The sequence below is a fragment of the Grus americana genome, chromosome 7 (assembly GCF_028858705.1).
Source record: "Grus americana isolate bGruAme1 chromosome 7, bGruAme1.mat, whole genome shotgun sequence".
Lineage (NCBI taxonomy): Eukaryota > Metazoa > Chordata > Aves > Gruiformes > Gruidae > Grus > Grus americana.
Genome location: NC_072858.1, coordinates 5,094,628 through 5,116,905, shown reverse-complemented (window position 1 = coordinate 5,116,905; position 22,278 = coordinate 5,094,628). Strand labels below are relative to the sequence as shown.

Sequence of the window (22,278 nt, the reverse complement as noted above, 5' to 3'; positions counted from 1 at the left end):
CCTCCCCTCCCGCTATCCTGCCACTTGAAAAAAAAAAACAAACAAACTAAAAAAGCGTTATTTCAGATCTGTAAATATTTTTAAAGAAAGAAAAAAAATAAAACGTTTTAAGCCTCGTTTGTAAATTTGCCAGCTCGATCGCGTGTTCCGGGAGGCCCTGCCCGGAGGGGTGCCCCGGGACCCGGGGGTGCCCCGCAGCCGGGCCGGGCACGGGCGGGAGCCGCCGCTGCGGGAAGGGCCGGCGGCGCCTGGGACCGATGTCCGGGAGAGCGAAAACGACGTGTAACGCCGAAGGTTTAATTTTTTTCCTGCCTCCTGCTCGTTATCTAGTTTCCTACAGGGAATCCCAGGTGGGCCTGCCCGTAGCCCTGCCCGTGTGCCCGCGGGACCGGCGGGGGCTCGGTCCCCTGCGCTTGGCTGGAAGATGAAGGACCTTTCTCAAACGCTCAGGAGCAGTTTCGGAAACGGGGCCCGTTTTTCTGTTTTACGGAGTATTTTGCTAAACCCCGCAGTGAACAGGCAGCGGGCTCGCAGCTCCCGGTGACCGACCCCGGTGCTCAGAGGCTCCTCTCCCGGCCCCGGGGCACCCACGGTTGCTAACCCCACGGAGGACGGAGTCAATGGTTCACACAAAAAATGTAAATCCCGCAGCAAGCGGTATTTCAACCGCGGCCACCGGCGCCGCGGGAACCGCCGGTACCGAGCGCGGGGGATGTTTATAGCAGCAATAACGCTGTGCCTTCACGGGTAACGAAAAAAAAAAAAAAAAAAGAGAACTAAAAGATCCGAAGGGATAAATAAGGTGATTTTCAGTGCGTGGGGACAGGACAGCTGTCCCGGAGCGTTCCAGCCGGTATTTTAAGCCGCAGACCGCGGGTTGCAGCCCGGTGCTGCCCTTGCCCGGCGGTAGCGGCAGGCCCGGGTGAGCTCAGCCCCGCCGCCGGCGGGGACACCGAGGTGAGCATCGGCATGCGGGTGCCCGTGCCGTCGCTCCGCCTTCCGGGACGGTTTTTTAGAGGTAATAACTCGTATTTCGGGTTTGCCCGTTAACGTTATTACAGCCCAGCAGCAGCTGTCCCTACCCCCGCGGCACCGGCCTGGCGTTACGGCCTGGCTGGGACCCGCCTGGGCCCGGGCCCGCCGCCGCCTCCCGCGGGGGAAGCCGGACGGCGCTCACCCCGACAGTGGCCCCGGGCACCCCAGGGCGGGGGTCAGGCCGCCGCAGCCCCTCCCGGGGGCCGCCCGTGTGGCTGTCCCGGGGGCCGCCCCGCCGCCCCCGCCCTGGAGCCCCCGTTAGCAGCCGCTGATGATAACGGGAACGACGGGGAGAGACGGCTGCCCGCACTACTCCCCCGCCTCGCCCCACTGGGCCCCGCGGACTACACGCCCCGGCATGCCCTGCGGCGGCACAGGGACACGCCGGAAACTGCGGGCGCGCGGGGCACGCCGACACGCGCAGTTCCGTCCTTTCGAATCGGCCAATGGTGGGGCGGTGTGGCTGGGCGGGGCGAACGGGAGTGCGCGTGAGCGGCGGTGGCGGTTGACGGCAGGCCGGAGGCGCGGGGCCCGGGTGGAGCGCTTAGGTGAGGCCGGGCCCGGGCCCGGGTCCTCGCTCTCGCTCTCCGCGCGGGACGGGGGGTGCGGAGGCCTGTGCGGGGCGGCCAGGCCTGCGTCGCGGGGCAGCGCTAAGGCGCAGCGGGCGTCTCGGCCTGGGGGCGGCCTCCTCTCGCCCCGGCTGGCGGCCGCCTCCCCTCAGCTGCGCCGCGGCCTCTCCCGCCGCACTCCCGGGGCGCTCCGGCTCCGCGTGTGTTCCCCGGTGGGGCCGCGGGTGCCGGAGTCTCTCCGCCGCTAGCCTCGGCCCTCCCTCGGTTCTCGGGCCGTTCTCTCACTCTTTTTCCCTTCCCGCCGCAGCCGGCAGCATCTCCCGCATCCTGACGTGCTTCTCCGGGACCGTACTGCGAGAGCGACCGTGCCCCCGACGCCTCAGTGCTTCCGTAATCCGCTGCTGCAGCAGGGAGAAAGCTTTTTCTTGGTGGAGCGGGGAGAGGAACTCGTGCAATATGAAAACGGTACTTGGAATGTCTTACTGAAAGTACAGGCTGGTCATCCGAAGCGGCCTGCTTTGTTCGAGAAACGCTCGCTCTCTCGTTAAGTGATAGTGTGCTATGTTAAGAGGAACTATGAAAGCACTGATTTCTTACCTGCTCAGTAAAAATGAGCTTTTGGGAATGATGGAATTGCAAAGGTGCACCTTGTAGTGAAGTTACCATCGCAGTTTTAACAGCGCGCATCTTCCCTATAACGTTGTCTGTATGAGTTATCTCTTGCGGTGCTTGAAAATTTTACCAGGATTTTGTTGTTGGAGGTGGACATGACAATTACTGTTGTCTGGCAGTTCTGGTTGTGAAGCAGTAGTATTTGTGAAAATGTGCAGAGCTCTTTGTGCTTTTTTTTCTTTTTTGGGGGGGAGGGGGGTAACATGTAAAAGTTAGGATATATTTAAATTCTGATATTTTATAACTTTTTTTCTGGATTAAAAATACCTTTCAGCGATTATTGCAGGTTTCTGATGTAGGTAACTGCTGCTTGTTGATGGCTTTTGGGTTGGTTAGTAACTTGTACCAGGTGCCTCAAATCCTTATGCTTGTTTGAGTTTTCTGCCATAAATAGACAAGGCAATTAACATGTCCAGCTTAATTCTTTTAGTGGTTCTAAATTCTTTTAGATTTTGTGTACATCCTTCTGAAATACTCACTGAGGTACATGTCACCATTTAAAGTGTGACGAAGGTGCTGCCAAGTTCTCTGTAGTATTCAAATAGAAATATGTGTGGCAAATTCTCAAGCATATCTGTCTTTTGCCCAAGTATTCCCAAAGGAGAGCTGAAAGAAGGGGTTAAGAAAGAAGTTTTTATTTCCTATTCTTAAAAGGTTTCTTCTCACTTCATGTTTAAAGAGCAGACATAGCACTTTGTGTTGATATAGTGATTTTGGGTTTTGTTTTGTTTTTTTCTTTTTAAGGATGTCTTACAGAACACCTACCAAAACTCCCACTTAGGAAATTTTTCCAGTGTGAGAATATGTCATGCTCACATTATTGTACAACTTGATGGTTGTTCAGTTACTGACAAGTGCTGAACTAGAATAATTGTGCACTAAATCTGAACCTTGTCCTGGTTCATCTGCTCGTTCCCTCTTGAAATTCAGGAGTGATGGTGTTATAGAAAATTAAGCTAATTTACTTCTCTGCTCTTTTAGCATAAGGGAAGTGTACGGTTAAGGTTTTCTGAAGCCTTAAAAAAGTTTAGGTGATTTTGTTGTTGTACATATGATGAGCAATTTCTTCTTTCAGAGTGTTTGTAAGGTCTTCACTGTTTTCCCAGCTCAAATTTGCGGTTCACAGTCTCTGCTCCCCTTCTTTGAATTTTCGAGTATACAACTAACTAGTCCTATGAAGTGAGTGCAACCTTCAGAGTCATTGGTGTGTCATTGAATTGCTGATTTTCTTTTTCCGTCATATCGCATTTACATGTTTGCTCTACATTTCAGTACCCCACAAAGCATAACTTTCCTTTCTTATCTGACCTTCTTTAAACTCTAAGAGAAAAAAAAATCTTAAAGCTATTTGATTGGAAATATTTTATGACACTTATGGAAGCCCAAGGATTGGAAAGTTACAGAGTACCAAAAACTATTTAAAAGATGATCCAGTTGCAATTCTTGGAAGTTTATTACAGTCATACCAGCTCAGGAAAAAAATCAACACTTCTTGTTAGAGTTTTCAAATTGAATTCCTTTCTGCCTGCATGTGTTTTTTTAAAGTAACTTCTTGATACTCACAGTAATTTATAAATATTAACTTTTAAAAATACAGCCACACACACAGAGTAGAGTGGGGGAAAAATACATTTGTAAGTAGCAATGTCTAAGTTTATAGGTGATGATAAAAAATAAAATTTTTGTACTGTTTATTCCATATTACATTTTATATTTAAATTTAGAAGCTCTCTATGGGGGAGGAATTTATTGAGGTTTTGGACAGGGAGTAGCATCTTGAATCTTAGAGTTTGTCAGAAGTCTGGGTGTTCTGAACTTTTTCTGTGTAAAAGCTAGTAAACTTTTCAGGTCTACTTTAAGTTACCTTTAAGATGGATCAGTTAGCTAACTAACTTGCTAGGCTTACGGTCTTATTATTACTAGAATTGTCTGCATTATTTTCTTCAGATGACGGGATCAAACGAATTCAAACTAAATCAAACTCCAGATGATGGTATTTCATCAGTAAAGTTTAGTCCAAATACATCTCAGTTTCTGCTTGTTTCATCCTGGGACACGACTGTCCGACTCTATGATGTTCCTGCCAACACCATGAGACTCAAATACCAACATTCAGGAGCTGTCCTTGACTGTGCTTTTTATGTAAGTATGTGAGGGTTGTTTTTTTTTAAAAAATTATTATTTTATAGACATATAGTGCCCAAGGTGCATGAGAAATTGTCAGTTCCTGAAATTAAAGGGATAGTGAAATACTACCTGAAATCTAGGTTAAAAAAATAGCTTACTTCTGCCAATTATTCTTCTTTTAATGAACGTCGTTCTAGTCCTAAATACAGGTATTTTCTGTGAAGGGTGCAGGCACGTGAATAAGTTATCTGTGGTAGAAGTGGTAGGTAAAAGTAATTTGAGCTGGTTTGTGCTGTTTCTGCAGTGGTATGGTAAATTGTGTGCGTGTTTTTTTTACAAAGAGTCGTACTGGTAGTATGTAGCCAGAAATCACTATTCACAATAAATGCCCATAGCCAATTAGTCTTTTCTTTTTTAACCTTCTCATACTGGGTTGTTTTGGAAACATGGCATTGTTTCAAGTGAGCCATTTACCAGATACTTGATTTCTGTATTTTTAATGCACTGGATGTGAAATATGCTTTGGAATGGTTTAAGTTTATTGGTGCCACTTTTTTGCTTTGCCTTTTTTTTGGTATAAAGTAGAATGTTTCAATTAGCTTTTTTTTTTTTTTGCCTCGTGTTCTGATATGTCCTCCAGTGATTTGATCTTGATGTGTTACTGAGTGTTTTAAGGGTCAATTTACATTTTCAGGTCTACTTGTGCTTTTTTCACTGAACATTTTGTCACATAGTTAATATCGTACTGTGGATCAACATGCATTCTCAAATGGTATCTAACTTCTAAATTAATTTTGGAAGGATTACACTTCAATTAGATGAAACTGGCTTAGGTTGGCAGTCATTTAAAAATAAGTATTGTGTGCTTTGCTCTTACAAAAATGGAAATGATTTGCTAGAGCCTCTCGCTGCCTTTTTTTTTTTTTTTTAGTTTTAAATTTAAAAAAAATCATATAGCTCAAAGCGCTTTACTGAAATTTTTGCAAAGCTTCTGTCATCTACCTGTTTAGATCTGGGATGGATCTTAACCCTTGTGTCTTAATTCCCATCTTCCCAAAACTCTTGAAGGCAAGTCCTTTGTTATGAGCCTAGGAGATTAAATGTATGGCAGCCAGGGAAGCTTAACACGTGTCATAAGGTGAAATTTTTTGCTTTACAGGATCCTACCCATGCCTGGAGTGGAGGATTAGATCAGCAGTTGAAAATGCACGATTTAAACACGGACCAAGGTAAGCAGATTGAATTCTGTAAGTGGTCTCAACTGACCTAACCTTCAGATTTATATACTTACATGAACAGAATGTGTTTCAAGTTTTTTAGATGGGACATATTTACTTTAAGTAGTAGCTGTTTAGATGTTGATTATAAACCTCTGTTGATTCGAGTTGTCAGTGTTAGTGCTCAGTGGTCTCCTTTGCTGTGCAACCCTTTCTGATCACCGAGACACAGAACAATGCAATATTCCTTACTGTGTAGTTGAAGATTGGGCTATAACACCTTTAACAGAAGGGCCGAATCTGTTGCTGCCAAACTGAGAGTTTAAACTTTTCCATTCATTGATGTGTTTTACATGTGTATTTCTTTTTTTTTATTTACTTATTTTAAGGTGAAAATGGAAGGAAACAGCTATATACTTGTCACACTGACGATTTAAGGTGCACATCATATGTACCTTTATCTAGCAGAGTAACTAGTGGCCCTAGTAAGTACTGCCTAAAAGCGTGGAAGCATTTGGCAGTTTCCCAGAAAGTTTTGGTAGATGTTTGTTGTAGGATGCCTTGAATTGAATTTTTAATAATCCCGCTCTGCCATAGGCTGCTGTGTCTCAATTAGAGGGAATTAGCTAAGTTGAACTAAAACTGAGCATGTTATTTTCCAAAGGTTTGTGATTTAGACATATTTAGAATGATCTTCAACATGCACGGGGGAATGTATAAAAAGCTTTTGCTTTGTATAGGCCATTTGACATTTTTTTCTAACAAAATATTGCTTGTAAGTAACACAGTTTCAGTGCCTTATTGTTGCAAAATACAGAGCTGGTTTGTCTTAACTTTTCTTTGTGTGTATATGTGTGTTAAAGAGAAGAGCGAATGTCAGCCTGAGACAAATGTGGTCACCAGAACCAACCAATAGCCAGGGCTTGACAAACTTGTGTGCGCAGTAATGTTACCAAAAAAGGTCAAATAATTACGTTGTAAGTTACTTTCTAGAAGTGTTTATATTAATATTTTTATTAATATGTAATATTAATCCATTTCTTTTGTCGTAATGTTAATATATGCAAGCTTTCTGTATTAGTGTCTGTGTCTCAGGTGGTGATACCATTTGATACTGAACACTTCCTGATACCTCAGAAGATCTCTCTGTGGCTGCCTAAAGTTCTTAACTTTCTTTTATAATCTCAGGAGACCTATGTTTAAATTTAACATTCCTGATCTTTGCAAAAGTTATGCTTCTGAAGACTGAACTATCCTTAAAGAGACTCCTAGCATATCGATACATCTGTGGGAATGTCACAAAATAGTGTGTTCATACTGCAGTAGTGTTCTTTTTTATTATTCTTTATTCAAGATATTCTGACTGTTTATAGAGCCAGTAAAGTTAAAATATACTGTATTTTCTTACAGAAAACCTTGTTGGTGCCCACGATGCTCCTATCAGGTGTGTCGAGTATTGCCCAGAAGTGAATGTCATGGTGACTGGAAGTTGGGATCAAACAGTTAAACTGTGGGATCCCAGAACTCCTTGTAACGCAGGAACCTTCTCTCAGCCTGAAAAGGTATGTATGTGCTGGATGCTGCATTCCAGGTGGTATGTTAAATAATACATCCAGTGACTGGTTACACATCGCCACACAGGACACTGTCTTAAACTGAACTGAATTTGAAAAGTTACATTTAAGGATTTTTAAGCTGTGAAAATGTTGCATTTTAAAATACTGAGATTCAGAATATGTTGTAATTTTGGATTTTTTTTTTAGGTTAAGGCTTTGAGCTTTCATCAATAGGAGAGCATAACTTAATTCTTAGCACCTGTGATGGACCAAATTATTATAATTTAAAACAAGCTTGAAGAAGGAAAACCTAACAAAAACAGCATGTGAAATTGAAGTAATCCTTTAATAATCCTTGGCTTAATTTTAATATGCACTATTGATTATCTTAAACATTAAGACTTCTAGGTATATCGGATCCTGGCAGTCATAAGGTCTGATTGTTTTGAAATGTGCATAGAGATATAGTAGGAGGCCAATTATATTGCCTGAAACAATATTTTGTTTTTTTCATTTGTATTAAAAGATTGAACAGAATTGCTTGTCTTGTAATTTACCTGTTGTGTTACTAATCAGACATTCACCTAATACTAAAGTCCTCTGAGCTAATGGGAGACCAAGAGAAATAAGTTAAAACGTAATGTCTTCAGCTTTTTCTAGTGGCTGTATGGTGTGTTAATCTTTATGTTGCTTACAGTGGTGTTCACTGAAAGAATTATACAACAATAATTTTTTTTTTCATAGACTCCTAAACACAGGCTGGGTTGCCAGATAATTATACATATGAATATTTTTTTTTTGCCTATACCTTTTTAAAATTTCATTTAGCTCTGTCACATCGTATTATCAAGTCATAATTATGAGCCACCATTACATCCCCTATTGCATCTAAATAGCTATTACTTTTGTTACAACATAGCTGAATCTACTTCTGGCAAGACCTTTGTTCAGAATAAAGTAATTGCATTATTTCTAGTTTTGATTTATAGCTGTATGTAGCATGTAAAGAACTGTGATAAATTGCTGACAGAATATCATATAATGGACAGCCATAGTGAATCAAGCTGCTTATTGGTTCAGCAAGGTTCATTATGTCATTTTTTTAATACTGCCTTTGATAAATGTGTACACCTACTCAACTGCATGACAATGGTTTCATTTGATTTATGATTGTGTGGTGTAGAAAGAATACTTACTATACAGGTGTGACATCAGTTTGTAAAGAAGATTTAAGATATTTAATGTTCTTTATGCCTTTGTTTCCATACATGTGCACAAACACTTTTTATATAATGTTTGTTAGTATTTTTTTATCAATTATTATATAAATAACAAACAGAGACTTGAAAAAACTCTCTTGTTAAAGTATGTAACTACTGTTGGCTCAAAGTTTTCTTACCCTTTTATATGTAAGTGGGATTTGGCAATTGGGATCACCGGAAATTTTAGGCAACTCCTATGTGAACATTTAAGACATTTCCCATCTTAAGACCTCAGTCTTAAGAGGAAAGTTCAACAATCATGTTTTAGACCAAGAATACTTGCTGAATGAATGTGGATTGGTTAAAGGAAGGTTTTTGTTAATGTGTGTATATATCTATATGTATGTACACATATAGATATATACATGCACACCTGTTGGCTTATTTTTTTATTAGAAATAAACTTTTTGAAAACACAGTTTCTCCAGAAATGTTTATAGCAAATGAAAAGTTGTTTTGTTTGATATTTCAGTGCAGTCTTACCAGAACCAAGTAGCTTATTGGGCTTTATCAGAGAACCAGAAAGCAAAACTAGGTGCTTGAGTGAATTTGTACAAGCACATGTCAAAAGTACATTGAATCTTTCTGGCAGGATCCCAGATCTCTTACGCTTTTGATTCTTGATCTGAGGTATATACAATATCTGTTTCCTAAGTATTTAGCTGCATTAGATCACTTTTGAAAAAGCTCATTCTTACACAGTTTGCTCTTGTTAGCAGCTCAGTGACAGGACAGCTATAGGTAGCTGGATTCCATCTTGCTTGTGTATCAACAACTTGTAATTCATTTGATAGCACAGAGTTTTTGACTGAACCTTTTTTCTCTTTTTAACATATTTCCAGATTAACTGTATCCCAAGTAATAGTTGGAAACAGAATTATTTATATGCTGAATATTTTCATGAGAAATTTGATAAAAATTAGAACCTCTGAGCCAGTTTTTTGAATAGAATTGGAATTTCAAGCTGTAGTCCTTTTTAATGATGTCAAGCATATTGCTTCCTTTGATTTCACTTAGTTTTATTAATCTATACAAAGTACTGGTTTTTTTAAAATTATTTCTTGGCAGTTTATTTCTCTTTATTAACATGAAGCTGAACTTGAAGTATTCTGTTTAAAAAGAAAAACGCATGATTACCAGATGGAGGAAAACGGAGAAGAAAATGTGTCATAATGTGGTATTGTAGGACTAAACTGCAGGATCATGAATTGATAGTGGGGAATGCAAGCTGTCCATACCAAGCGAAGATGAATTCCAATCTCCATGCCCTTTTTTCCCCCTTGTTAGTTTGTATCTGTTTTCCTCTTCCCTTGAAATATCCAATAAATTTAACGCTTGAAATAATTTTTGAGGAAACTTGAATAATACTGATTTCCCTTTTGAATTATACATAAGTACTTCTGTACGTGTGTAGCATTTAAAACATGAGTAATACCAGCAAAAGGAAAAAAGTCTCGTGTGGAAGGTTAGCCAGATATCACCGAGATCTGGAGACTGGGAACTGAATTAATGTGCTTGAAACTTAGAATTGCACAAGTACATATGCATATTAAAACTTTTCTTAATTTATTTTTTTTTTTGGCTAAATTTGTTATATGTAGTATGGTGCTGTGTTGGACTTGATTTTTTTCAGCTATGTGTTAGGGTGCAGAATTAAGAGTGAGCTTTTGAAATGCTACATCAGTGTCTTACCACTAACCAGCTGCACACTACTGCTGTTTATCCAAAATGTGAGTTATAAATTGAAGCAAAGGGGAAATAGCTATAGACTTTATTGAAGTGACCTGTTCTGTTATTGCATATTGCTGACATTTTATTTTGTACAAAGAACAATGGATATCCAGGCTAATAAGTGTTAAATATTGTAATTTTTTTTTTAAAGGTCTACACACTTTCTGTGTCTGGAGATAGACTAATTGTGGGGACAGCAGGTCGGAGAGTGCTGGTGTGGGATTTGCGGAACATGGGTTATGTTCAGCAGCGGAGGGAATCGAGCCTGAAATACCAGACCCGCTGTATCAGAGCGTTTCCAAATAAACAGGTATGGGAACCATGTCAGTAATTATATTTCTGCTGGATATTCTTTAGGAAAAATGATGGTTTATTTTTCAAGTCTTCTACAACCTGCTCTCATTTAAAAAAAAAATTCTGGCCTTCAAAGTTTTGTAAACAAACTCTGGGAGAGGGGAAAAAATGGTGTTGAGGCTCCTTGTTCCAGGTTAACTCTTTAACAGTGTAGCTTAGGAATGTTTGCCACTGACTTAACCACATATGTTTTTGGGTTTTTTTTCTCAGTTTTGTCTCCATTTTTAAAATAACCTATTTAATATGTCATAATGCTAACATGTAATTAAAACTCAAACCAAAACCCCCACAAAGTTGCAGGAGAAGAGGGGAAGACAATTGGTGGTTGCTCAGCAGCCATTATGGATTGTAGCCCTAAGTTCTTCAACAGGCTGTGAACGGGGCAGGATTAAAACTATATGAATGTTGTTTATATATTTTCCTTTTTTTTTTTTTTACCTCTGAGTCTGTGTCATGCACTCGAGATCCCACGATCCATTATCTAGGGGGAATTGTACAATTTAGGTGATCATACACTGTTAACCTACATGGAACAGCTGTATCTGTGGTATTTCTCTTTCTGAAGTAAAGCAAGAAGATTAGCTCTTTGACAGATAAATTTGGAAGAGAATTTTCCTGTGTACATACTGATAGTACAGGAATTGGGAGACCTAGTTACTTTTTCTTGAACTGACATGAATGCTTTGTCCATTTTCTGTTCTAGTTATAGTAAAACAAGCTGATCTTCCGGATTGCATTGTATTATGGATTTTAAAGAACCTTGCTATAGCTAGATATCATTACAATCCTATTTCTGAAAAGAACTGTTATGGGCTTAACTCAGAAGTTACAATAAAAGCATTTCAGATTGCTCGAATTCAGGACTGTAATTAACTGGATAAGTGGACACCACTTATAATCAAGTTTCACTGCAAATACTGTTTCAACTTGAATGTTTAGTTGCTAGTATAAAGTTCCAAACTAATTTTAATGTAATTCCGAAACTAAATAGTCCTGTATCTCAAATAACTGAGATATTTAGGCCCCAGGGAATAGGTGGGCAAAGACAAGGTGGGCAAATACAAGGGGTTCTTAACTCTTAACGTTTTTTCCCTAAATCAACTTGTGTTTGGGTCTGCAGGGGTGATTAAAAGCCTCACTGTCAGCTTAAAACTATGGTGCAATGAGAATCTCTCGGAAAGCTTTTTTTTCTGCATTACTTCTTTCTTAGAAGCAGATTTTATCAATGATGCCATGAATCTGTGGTAGCAAACAATTTCTGGTTGTACACAATTTAAGACTGTTTACATTGAATTTATTTGAATTTAGGGGGGTATAAGATAAAGTGTATTGCAATCTCTTCTCTACTTGCAACATTCTAAAATGCATATCTCCAAATTTTTTTTGGTAGGGTTATGTTTTAAGTTCTATTGAAGGTCGTGTCGCGGTGGAATATTTGGATCCAAGTCCAGAAATCCAGAAAAAGAAATATGCATTCAAATGTCACCGTTTGAAGGAAAATAACATTGAGCAGATTTATCCAGTTAATGCTATTTCTTTCCATAATGTCCACAACACGTTTGCTACAGGTAGATACTCCATTTTTTGTAACACTTGCATCAATTCCTTTAGTTTTGATTTAAACAGGTCAGCCTTGTCTTCTTATGCCCTTACTTTTTAAGTATTTAAATCATATTTCTTGCAATGAGCACAGTTTTTAAATTATTTGATGCAATGAGAGTTGCTTTAACAGGGATTTTGGGAAATACTCATCGTGCTCTTTACTTGAATTATGCAACTCTCTATAATCCCGTGTTTTTACTGGCAAAGTAATTCCAGGTAGTGTTCTCTCCTTTTTTTTCCCCTTCTTCCTTTGCTGTATCTTTTCAGTCTTACCATTCTCCCAGTTATAGTTTACAAACAGTTTTTAAAAAATTGATTTTCAGGAGGTTCTGATGGATTCGTAAATATTTGGGATCCATTTAATAAAAAGCGGCTGTGTCAGTTCCATCGGTATCCCACAAGCATAGCATCACTTGCCTTCAGCAACGATGGAACTACCCTTGCAATAGCTTCTTCGTATATGTATGAAATGGATGACATTGAACATCCTGAAGATGGTATCTATATTCGCCAAGTGACAGATGCAGAAACAAAACCTAAGTGAGTATGCTTCACCTGTATTTGAGCCTTTCTGAGCATTCATCCCAAGATTTATTAATTTTCCTAAATTCATGAATAGCATTATTGATGCCAGTAGATAGTGCAGCTTGACAGTAGGGTTGGTTTTGATTTTATCTTGTTTGCCCAAGCTTTCAATATCCGTAGGTTGATAGACGTCTGATGGATAAAATTGTGCCTAGTTGTTTAGTAGGAGAAGAATGTCAAACTCTTATCCTTTTTGAATAGGTGCTATTATATGAAGCTGTGGAGTTATTGCTAGCTCATTGCTTCAAGAATTAAGTGAAGAATTCAAGCATAATTTATTTGAGTAAATGTTACTGTGTTTGGATATTTAAAACTTAGAATTAATGAAATCTTTGCACACTGAGTATGCACCCAGCTGTCACAGCCAGAAGTGAATCTAGATACTGTTTTAGGAAGGTTGTGTAAAATCAAGGAAAAGCTTTCTTGGTTCCCGTGTATTGAGTTTGCTGCAGCTCTCTGATAACACACTTTTCTATCATTGTTGCTGTCAAAATGGGGCACACTGATTGATGGAGGTGAAAGATTTCTGTTAAGCTCACTTCGGCATGAAAGTTACATAGAAAAATTGCCGTCACAGTGCAGAATTGCACTACTCTTCATTATGCTAGCACAGGAGCAGTTGTTTTTATTTTCAAATTCTGTGGTTTGTCATTGCTGTCTTTTCTTCTAGTACTCAACTGTCTTACATTTTATTTGCTTGTCTCCATTACTTAGTATTGTTTAGTATTGAAGTGGCTACATAAATAGACACAGATAAGCGACCAAAGCTCTTGAGTTTAAAACTTGAAGACCTTCCCACACCTCCCTTAAGTGACTTGTATATTGCTTTGGAGCAGCCATTTTATCACTGTGGAGACATGAGGTGGAAGTTATAGACGAATAAATACACCATCTCTCATCTGGAGATGTTTGTTTTACAATAATTTTGATACTCATGGAAAAATAAAACCATAAAACCAGAATTATTTCAGGATTTACTTCTGCTGCTTCCTCAAGTAAAAAATAAAAAACAAAAAATCCAAAGATGATAATTCAAACTTATGTTTAAAATCAGGTTGTACTTGTTACATTTGGGAGGGTTAAATAAAAAAAGGTGATAAAATAATACTTGCTGTAAGAGCTGCTTTCAGTTATTTTTGTTCATTGCTAGTTATGGTTGCTAATTCTGTAGATGCTTCATTCTGCCGTATGAGGAGGTTAATCTACAATTAAACAATATTTCCTCTCGGCCCTCCATTATTTTCTGAAACAGATGGTTCATCATTTCCTGGGCTGTTAAACACAGCAAGGTTAAGGTTAGACTCTTGGGAATCAGCTAGTTTTGAATCTTATTAGGCTGTAGAAGGAAAACTAATAAGAATACTCCTTAATATCATTTTGTGACTGTAAACAATTATTTATTAGCAAACAATTGATCCCAGAAGGGCAAATTGTTTGAGTCAGTAATGAGCTGAGAAAAGACAGAGCATATCTGTGTATTTGGAAAATAATTGTAACGTAATTGCAATGCATTTAGACAGGCATCTTTTTGGACCTGTTTCTATCTTTAAATGAATTTCTGAAAACATTAACGAGGTTTATATGTTCTTCTGACATTTACAAGTTGCTTGTGCCAACCTTAGGGCACTAAGAATGATGCGTATATTTTAATGTTACAGTAGTGTGAGTCATCTCTGGTTTATTCTAAAAATAAGTTACTTGAAATAGGAGACTAATAGTTGTTTCATAGTGATCTTTTTGCATATTAATTTGAATCGCTTAGCATTTCTGCATGATGCATTCTTAAATGCATCAAGATGGTACCATAATATATAAAGAAACTCGGCAAGATCAGCTTTTTGATCGCTAAATTATTATATATTGTATTTTGATACAAGTGAAAGTGGTCTTTCTAAACCTTTCTGCTTTTATAGAATGTTGAATATTTTACCTGCTTATGATTCCTCTAAATATTGCTTGTTGACATACAGTTTATTTATTTCAGGTCTACTTAGAGATCTACTTAGACTTCTGGTGATACTACTTCTCTACAAGACGTGCCCACCTGCTCCTAATAAGACTAAACTAAAACAATAGATGTGAGAAGAACAATCTTTGTACTGATGTTATTTTTAACTAAGAAATATTTGTTTGTATATTATAATATGTTTTAATCTGTCATTACTTTCCTGCTTACAATGTTAGTGAAACTGTTTTCTTTATCTGCTGTCTGTAGCTAAATTAGTTCAGTCCTGTAGGCAACTTTATGTATACATTTATAAAAACTTACACATTTTGTAGTATCCACTTCCAGTGGTCTTATAATTGTTCAATAAACACCCATAGATTTTTTGAAAACAAATACATTGTGTAACAACTTTTGCTGTTTGTGAAACACATGTTAAGACCAAACCTTTAAGTTGCGAGAATTCTTGAGTTCTAGATCTTCCTGATGGAAAACTTTTCAACATTTCATCTCTTTTCAGTGAGATAAACTGTGAATTTTTTCATTACCTAGAACACTGGCTCTCCAGGCAATATTTTCACAGGGCTGTGAAAGCCTGAAGTTGTATTAGGTGGCCTTGTTTATCTCGGTGACTTGATTGTTACTGGAGAATCCTTAACTGTTTCTGGAGGAAAGAACTTGAACATGTGGTACTTCCCCCCCCCCCCCCCCCCCCCCCCCCCATACTGCATAAAAGCCTAAAATTAATGATGCTTGGAAAGAATTGAGGGTAGAGGGGAGCAAATGTAGAATTTCAGCCTACAGCTGAGCGATATGTTCCTAGTCTGCAGATCTGTCCTGGTAGCCCAGGATTTATGGAGTAACACAAGTGGAAAGGTAGAAAAGAGGAGTTTCCCCAGAGTGGAAATGTCATTCTGGTCACAAAACCCCATGAAAATATGCTGTTTCTCTGAATGTTGTCTTTGCCTTATTGCCAGCTGGTAAGAAGTCTAATCTGTAATTGAATTTTGTATCAGCTTCTTGAGGATTTTGGAGTGGGGGGTGAGTGTGAGAACACGCTTGAACTTGGACAAATTAAAAATTTCTTAGGAAAGCAGTATTAGAGAAACAACTTGGACGTTGCGTGTTTGTGTTATTCTAAACAGGAATGTAGATCTGATCAAGAGACTATACCTGCAAATTCATTTTCTAAAAAGAATATATTGTGTTGCACATTCCTAACTGGTTTGTGGAAATAAAAACTTTTACTGGTGGTACTGATCAGAAAACAATCTCATCCAGCTCTGCAGAACAGACTGTCAGACTGCTCTCTGAATAGTAGCTTGTATCCTGTGTTTGGGAAGTGTTTAAGTAGTAAGTATTCACTTTGTAGTGGATATAGTAAGGAGGGGCAGAACAAAACTCCTGCGAGGCTTATCAAAGGTGGTTAAGGTGTAAGTATTTCAGAGATTGGATTCATACTTTACTCCCAACTTCTGAGTTATCAGTGCCTGCGTAGCTGGTGGGAGTACGTTATTACCTTTAAGAAAACAAACTTGCTGACAACAGAAATAGTAACCAATCATTCCAAAGGAGGTGGTGATGGAGAGGAAGCTGGGCTCTGCGTGTGCAGAAAGCTCACACACTTGAGTTGTTACCAGACAGAGATAATAAATGAGTTGTGTGTGGAATAAATTATAATTTGTCATGAGCTAAATATGGATTCTTTGATAATATAAACTGGTTTTGATAGGTTTGAAAAAAATTAAAGATCTTCCTTCTGAATTAAACATGAATAATGCTGTCACTACAGTAGCATCCAGCCCCTGCTCTGATAGATGTGCACCATCCCTTTCTCTTCCCGTGTTAACTGAGGGTATGTGACTCTGCTGTGAGGCAAAGGTTGGATTTTTGTGGTTTTTTTTTTTTTTTTTTTTTTTTTTTTGAGAAACAAGTTGTTATGTATGGTCTGGGGCCTAAATATGGGAACTAAAGGTTTCTGCAAGAATGACTAGCAAGGAGATAGTAAGTAAACCCCCTAGTTTGAGGGATGACTCTAGGTTGAGACAGCAGACTTTAACTTTTAACACTGTCAGGCATTCCAGGGTCCCAGACCACATGTATGTGTGTGCAGGTTGAAATACATAGATATTACAGAGCAAACATACACAATATCTGTTGTTTCTCCATCTCTTCTCAACTGAGTGTAATATTACAAAATATAACCTTGAGCTCACAAAATAAATAGTTTTGTTGTTACCTGGAAGCACAACACTGACCCTGCTTGTGGAGAAGGGAAACTTGAAGTGAGGATGGGTCTAAATGAATAATGTGTGAAGACAGAAATAGGCTGGGACTAACAAAAAGGTGTCTTAGTGATGATGTGAAAGAGAGAGAGGATAGAGCGGGGAGTTACAGGGGTAGAACTGTGGGGAACAGAGTGAAAGAAGAGCTAGAGAACGTAGGGGAACAGAAGGAATTCGGGGAATTGCAAATAGTTTGGTTAACAAAGTAGATGCATAACCTGGAAATGATGTCACCTGTGCAACTTTTCATTGGTAAGTATCAGGGGAGAAAAAACTTAATGCTTGATGTGCTGAGATCTGCGTGCTTCAGTGGACAAAGGTAGCCCAAGGTACATAGGAGGAAACAGATTTGACTTACTGGTTCTATTTTGCCTTAAAAATGAGAGGAAAGTTCCTTGTGCTGTGTTGGTGTTTTATTTAAATGCTTGAAACAAACAAGCCTGTAGAAAATAATGAGACAACCAGGTGTAATGCCAGAGAAGAGAAATGTTAACTGGTCAGGGCTACACCTATGTCTGTATGTTAGGTACAAATATGTGAAGTTGGAATACAGGTATTTCTTTTACAAGATTAATCTTCCTTTTATTAGCTCTCTTCTAGAAATGCAGGTCAAGGCAGGGGTTCATAAGCCAGAGAAATCACGAAACGAGCCTTTTCTGTCCCATATAACAAACAGCTGAACAAAACACTGACTCTTGATCAGAGGAATTGAGATCTAAAAAAGCTCCTTAAGTCGTTGCTTTTTGCAGGGTGTTGAGGGCCATGCAGAAAACATGGAGTCATAGCTGTCATTCTAATAGAGTCATCAGTCACCGTTGACTGCTTGGAGGAAAAAAATATCACGGGTTGTCTCTCACAAGAGCCTCATAACACTGCGGTATTAGAAGCCAAGTGGCATCTGTGCCCTGAATGTTACAAAAGCGTGCTGGTAAGTGTCCTTTCTGTTGGCCAGTAAGTACTTTGAGATAATCAGTATATGGTTACTACACATAGGTCTGGAGCTCTGCCACATCTCAGATGGGATGTTTTGTGCTGCCGCTGCAATTATATATATTAAAAAAAAAGCAATGTCCTTTACATGGGCATTTTCCTCAAGCAAAAATATTCCCTGCTCCGAGCTCAAAGCTGAACTCTGAGCTCCAAACACAGAGACTTAAGTGATGCTGTTGAGAATGACCTTTCCAAAGCTGTGGAGGTATTGCTAGCTCCCTCTCCCTTAACTGTCTCACGCTTTTGTAAGTGTCCAGTAGTTTTTACTGCCTTGAAAATTCAGGAATTTCTGTAGTTGGAGTTGTGTAGTCACTAAGTTCAGCAGTAATTCAGCTGGTGCATCTGTTAAGATAGACGCCCAAAAGCTGGGTGTTTCTACTGTTGGGTACTCTTGCAAATGTTGGTCTAAATGACACGTCCGCCATCAGTGATCGATATTAGTGGTCTGGAGCAGAACCTATTTCTTTTGACTAGCAGACATCTGTTCTGGTGATTACACCATTAGCTGCTTTTATGTTGTTTAGTATAATCATAACCACAAGGCTAGTAATTTTTTTTAGTCAATATGCAACCGATACAACTTCTTGTCTTCCAGCAACCTGACATTTGCTCTGAAATGTGTCAGGCTTCTTTGTTCAAAATAGTATTTAAGTGATACTTTGTAATACATTCAGGTATGTAGAATTTAGAAATGAAAAGTCAAATACAGGACTCGCCCAGATGTTCTTATAACTAATATGCTAAAGGCACTTCCTGTGAAATATGCCTTATTGCATAAGGTTGTATATGCGGCACTTTTTGACTATATCATGCATTTCCTAACGCATGAAAAGAGATGTATGTGCTAATGCATGATAGCAACACGGGATGTAATAGGTCTTCAGAGTCTCTTGTGATTACCTGCAAAGTGGAAGGGAATAAACTGTTCTCCATGTCCGCTGGGACTGGGACGAGGCATAATGAGCTTAAATTGCAGCAGAGATTAGTGTAGACATTAGGAAAAACTTTCTAAGTGTAAGGATGGTTAAGCTCAGGAATAAATTGCCCAGGGAAGCTGCAGCGTCTCCGTGTGTGGAATTTCTCAAGCACAGGTTAGACAGGCATCTGCCAGGAATGGTGTGGTTTTATCCGGTTCCATCTTTGGGCAGGAGAGATAAGCTGGTACTGGTTGTACTTTTGGTTGTTCCGCTGCTCCGTTTGTCTCTGATCGCTCATTCACCTGGCGTTGCTCCTGTTGCGGCAAACTAGTGTTCTTTGTAACCGAGGCAGGGATTCCTATTTATTTAAAACTTTAAAATTCGTAGTCAGGCATTTATTTTCCCCTGTGGCCCACCCCACCATTAACAGATGACCTCATTTCAGCTCTGAATCCGGCCGCGCTTACCAGCTTACCCTGCTAGCGGGACCTGGCCGGCGGGTGCTGGGGAGCTCCACCTGGGAGAAAGCTCCGCGGAACTGTCCCGTTAAACAAGATCATCATACTTCTTAAATTCAATGTAGGTGTTCAGTTTGTAGGCATTTCTGAATTTGTATAAGATTAATAAAGCAGAGTACCTGATTCTTATTGGCTATATAAATAGTTTGTTTACAATAATTGTAGTTTAAGCTTGCGGCTAGCTTCACCGTCAGCCGGCACTAAAAAACTCTTGTACCAGCCTAGCATCTAGTCGGATATTTTAATTCCCCACTTACACAAACCTACTGTATTCTCTTTTCGTAAAAGCAGAGCAAGGTAGCATCAACTAAAAACAAAGCAATAATTTATGCACTTATGCCAAAGAGTTCCTAATAATAAATTAAACTAAGCCGGGGTTACTTTTCCCTGCTTGCGTTTTCTGCAAACCACCGCTGTTCTGCAGCGACAACAATGCAACAAAGACAATTGCCATATTCTCAGCGCTGCACAGATGCATTGTAAGAAATTATCCTGGCTTGAGAATTTGTTTCCTACGTAGGTAAGACAGCCAGAGGTTGAGATAGAAGAAATATTCTCATTCCACAGATGTCAACAAAGGCACAGAATAAGGAAGCGAATTTCCTTGTCACAGAGCAAAGGCAGGACTTGAACAGATTTCTTGATTCCTAGCTCACGTAATTGGTTTAATTTTTTGCCTCTGCTGTAGACTTACTGTGGGGAGTTATTTGAGTTAATCTTTTTTATTCCTGTGATGTAATTTTTTCATCAATCGAACGAACAGTGCTTCTGTGTGAAGGTAAACGAGACAAAATTTTTAAAGGAGAGTTAAGATCCTTAGATGAATCTTCTTAAATGCAAATTTATTTATACGATGAACCAATATACACCATTGTGTTGTACTGCTAAGTGGCATAAAGAGATTCCAGTAAAATACAGATTGACTTTACTACTTTAGTGAGGGATAGATGTAACAGGATGAAAGTAGAAAGTGCAAGCATTTTTAGAGGTTGTGCTTTCAAAAATAAAAATAAAATGTGCTGTGATATTTCTACATAGTATTATCTAGGCAGAAAAAATGTATAATTCAGGCCCTGCAAATCAAAGACTATTAAGAAGTATTAAGTAGAGAATTTGTAATCTGTTTTGTAAAGCTCAAAAAAAAAAAAAAAGAAAATTGCACAGCTGTAGCCTCTGCAGCAGACAAAAGAGTGGAGACATAATAAAAAAATATATATATGTATCTTTCTTTATGTTCCACACCCTCGGTTTGTGATGTCTGTTACTGATGACTCTGTTTTCTTGTCCCACGCAGACATTTCGCGTTTGGCTGGGGAGTGGATGGCTGCAGCTGCTGCAGCGCTACCTGTGCAGCTTTGGGCGCCGTAGGACGCGCGTCCGCTGCTGCAGAGCTGGTGAGAAGCTGCAGGTGGATTTTCCCCAGAAGCAAACACGTGGGGTATTTTTAAGTGGGAGAGGCCTCCCTGTTCCCAGTTCTGTGACGGCCCTTAGCCTATTCTTTGACATTTGCTTTAATATTTAAAGTCACTAGTTTTTGTTTTTTGCTTGCTGGCGATAATCCATACCATCCTCTGCATCATTTAAAGATGTCAACTGGTGACGCAGACTGTAATAAGATAATAGAAATATCTCTTGTATTTGTAAATTACCTGTTTTGAGAACATGACACTGCCTTTTTCTCTTCCATCTATATTTTTGATGTTGAGATTGTTTGATTCTTCACGCGAAGGTTTTATGTAGTGGCCTGCAAACACACGACTGCTGGAAGGTGATGCTGCCTGAGCGGTAAGATAAGTGCCCTGTTTCTGTCAGAGTACATTAATTCCTGCTAATGAGATTTTGGACGGAAACATTGTGAGAAATATTTGTAGACAAACTTTTCAAATGAAACATCTGGTCTTTTGTGCAAAACCCTTGGTCCTGTACCATAATGGCAGGAATATATCTGGGGAAACGTATCTATCCGTTCCTGTTTTAAATCTTTGTTTTTAAGATCATAGTGCTTGGTTTGAAAAATAAAAGAAATGCTCAAATCCTTGTATTTTTCCCTTGGTTATAATGGAGTCACTGTTCTTTCCCTGTCATCTGCAATCCTCGAATGCTTTTAATCAAATCCTCAGGATTTAAATTATTAAACATCTTTTTGGGATTACATTTTTTATTCCTAATTATACGCAAAAGATATATATCATGAAATATGCAGCATGTAATTGCGATTAAAGCGTACAGTCTCCCGAAAGATGGGTCTTACAGTTTTATACATCCAAAATTTAATTAGGCAGATAATAGGGTTAGAAGTGAGACTTTTAAGGATGGGGTGGAGAAGGAAATTTTTGCATTTATATATTTTTTTGATGGAGGTGGAAATCAATATGGAAGTCAAAGTCGTATTTCTTTCCTGATCTCCACTTGCATCTTCGTACTTGTATTGGTCTGAAGATTGCCAATACAAAACCTGAATTTATCTGGATAGTGAACAAGTAATTCAGTGAGTCGCAGAACAAAGTCTGATTTTCTACATAGTTGGGTTTTGTGGTTGTTCCTTCTTAGACATCTGAGAAATCAAGTTTAGACTTAAACTCTTCCACCATCAGGAGGAAACTTTTCCCAGGTAGTTTTCCTGGCCCGTCCTTCCTGGGCACATTATTAAAGGCTGTCTCCTCTGCTTGGCTGCCTGCTTTCATGAGAGATAGAGGAATTTGATATCTTTGAGACCTCCTTCCTCTGTCAAATTCAGTTGTAATTGGTCAATCAGTTCCCAAGTTATTAGGGGGATGAGAAGAGAAGGGGACGGGCAGACAGACACAGACAATTTCGTTGCATGAATCTCATTTCCTTAGGAAACTGGAATAAAAAAAAAAATCAATTAAGGTTAAGACCCTCCAGTACCCTTCTTCAATTACTTTCTAGGAA

At 39.3% G+C, this 22,278-nt stretch overlaps 1 protein-coding gene across 2 annotated transcripts; it reads left to right on the top strand.

The window, feature by feature from the left end:
- The first annotated feature begins 1,474 nt into the window (after positions 1 to 1,474).
- Positions 1,475 to 15,051, top strand: BUB3 (BUB3 mitotic checkpoint protein). 2 transcript variants are annotated; one of them, XM_054832474.1, is made up of 9 exons: positions 1,475 to 1,583; positions 1,912 to 2,069; positions 4,224 to 4,418; positions 5,563 to 5,632; positions 7,031 to 7,182; positions 10,321 to 10,479; positions 11,914 to 12,091; positions 12,449 to 12,665; positions 14,695 to 15,051. In XM_054832474.1, exons 2-9 carry the CDS (start codon positions 2,061 to 2,063, stop codon positions 14,702 to 14,704), a joined length of 990 nt encoding a protein of 329 aa, XP_054688449.1. In that variant the 5' UTR covers positions 1,475 to 1,583; positions 1,912 to 2,060; the 3' UTR covers positions 14,705 to 15,051. The 2 variants fall into 2 exon arrangements, with proteins under 2 accessions (XP_054688449.1, XP_054688450.1); XM_054832475.1 differs by lacking the exon at positions 14,695 to 15,051 and having other exon boundaries at positions 12,449 to 12,669.
- The last annotated feature ends 7,227 nt before the right edge of the window (positions 15,052 to 22,278 follow it).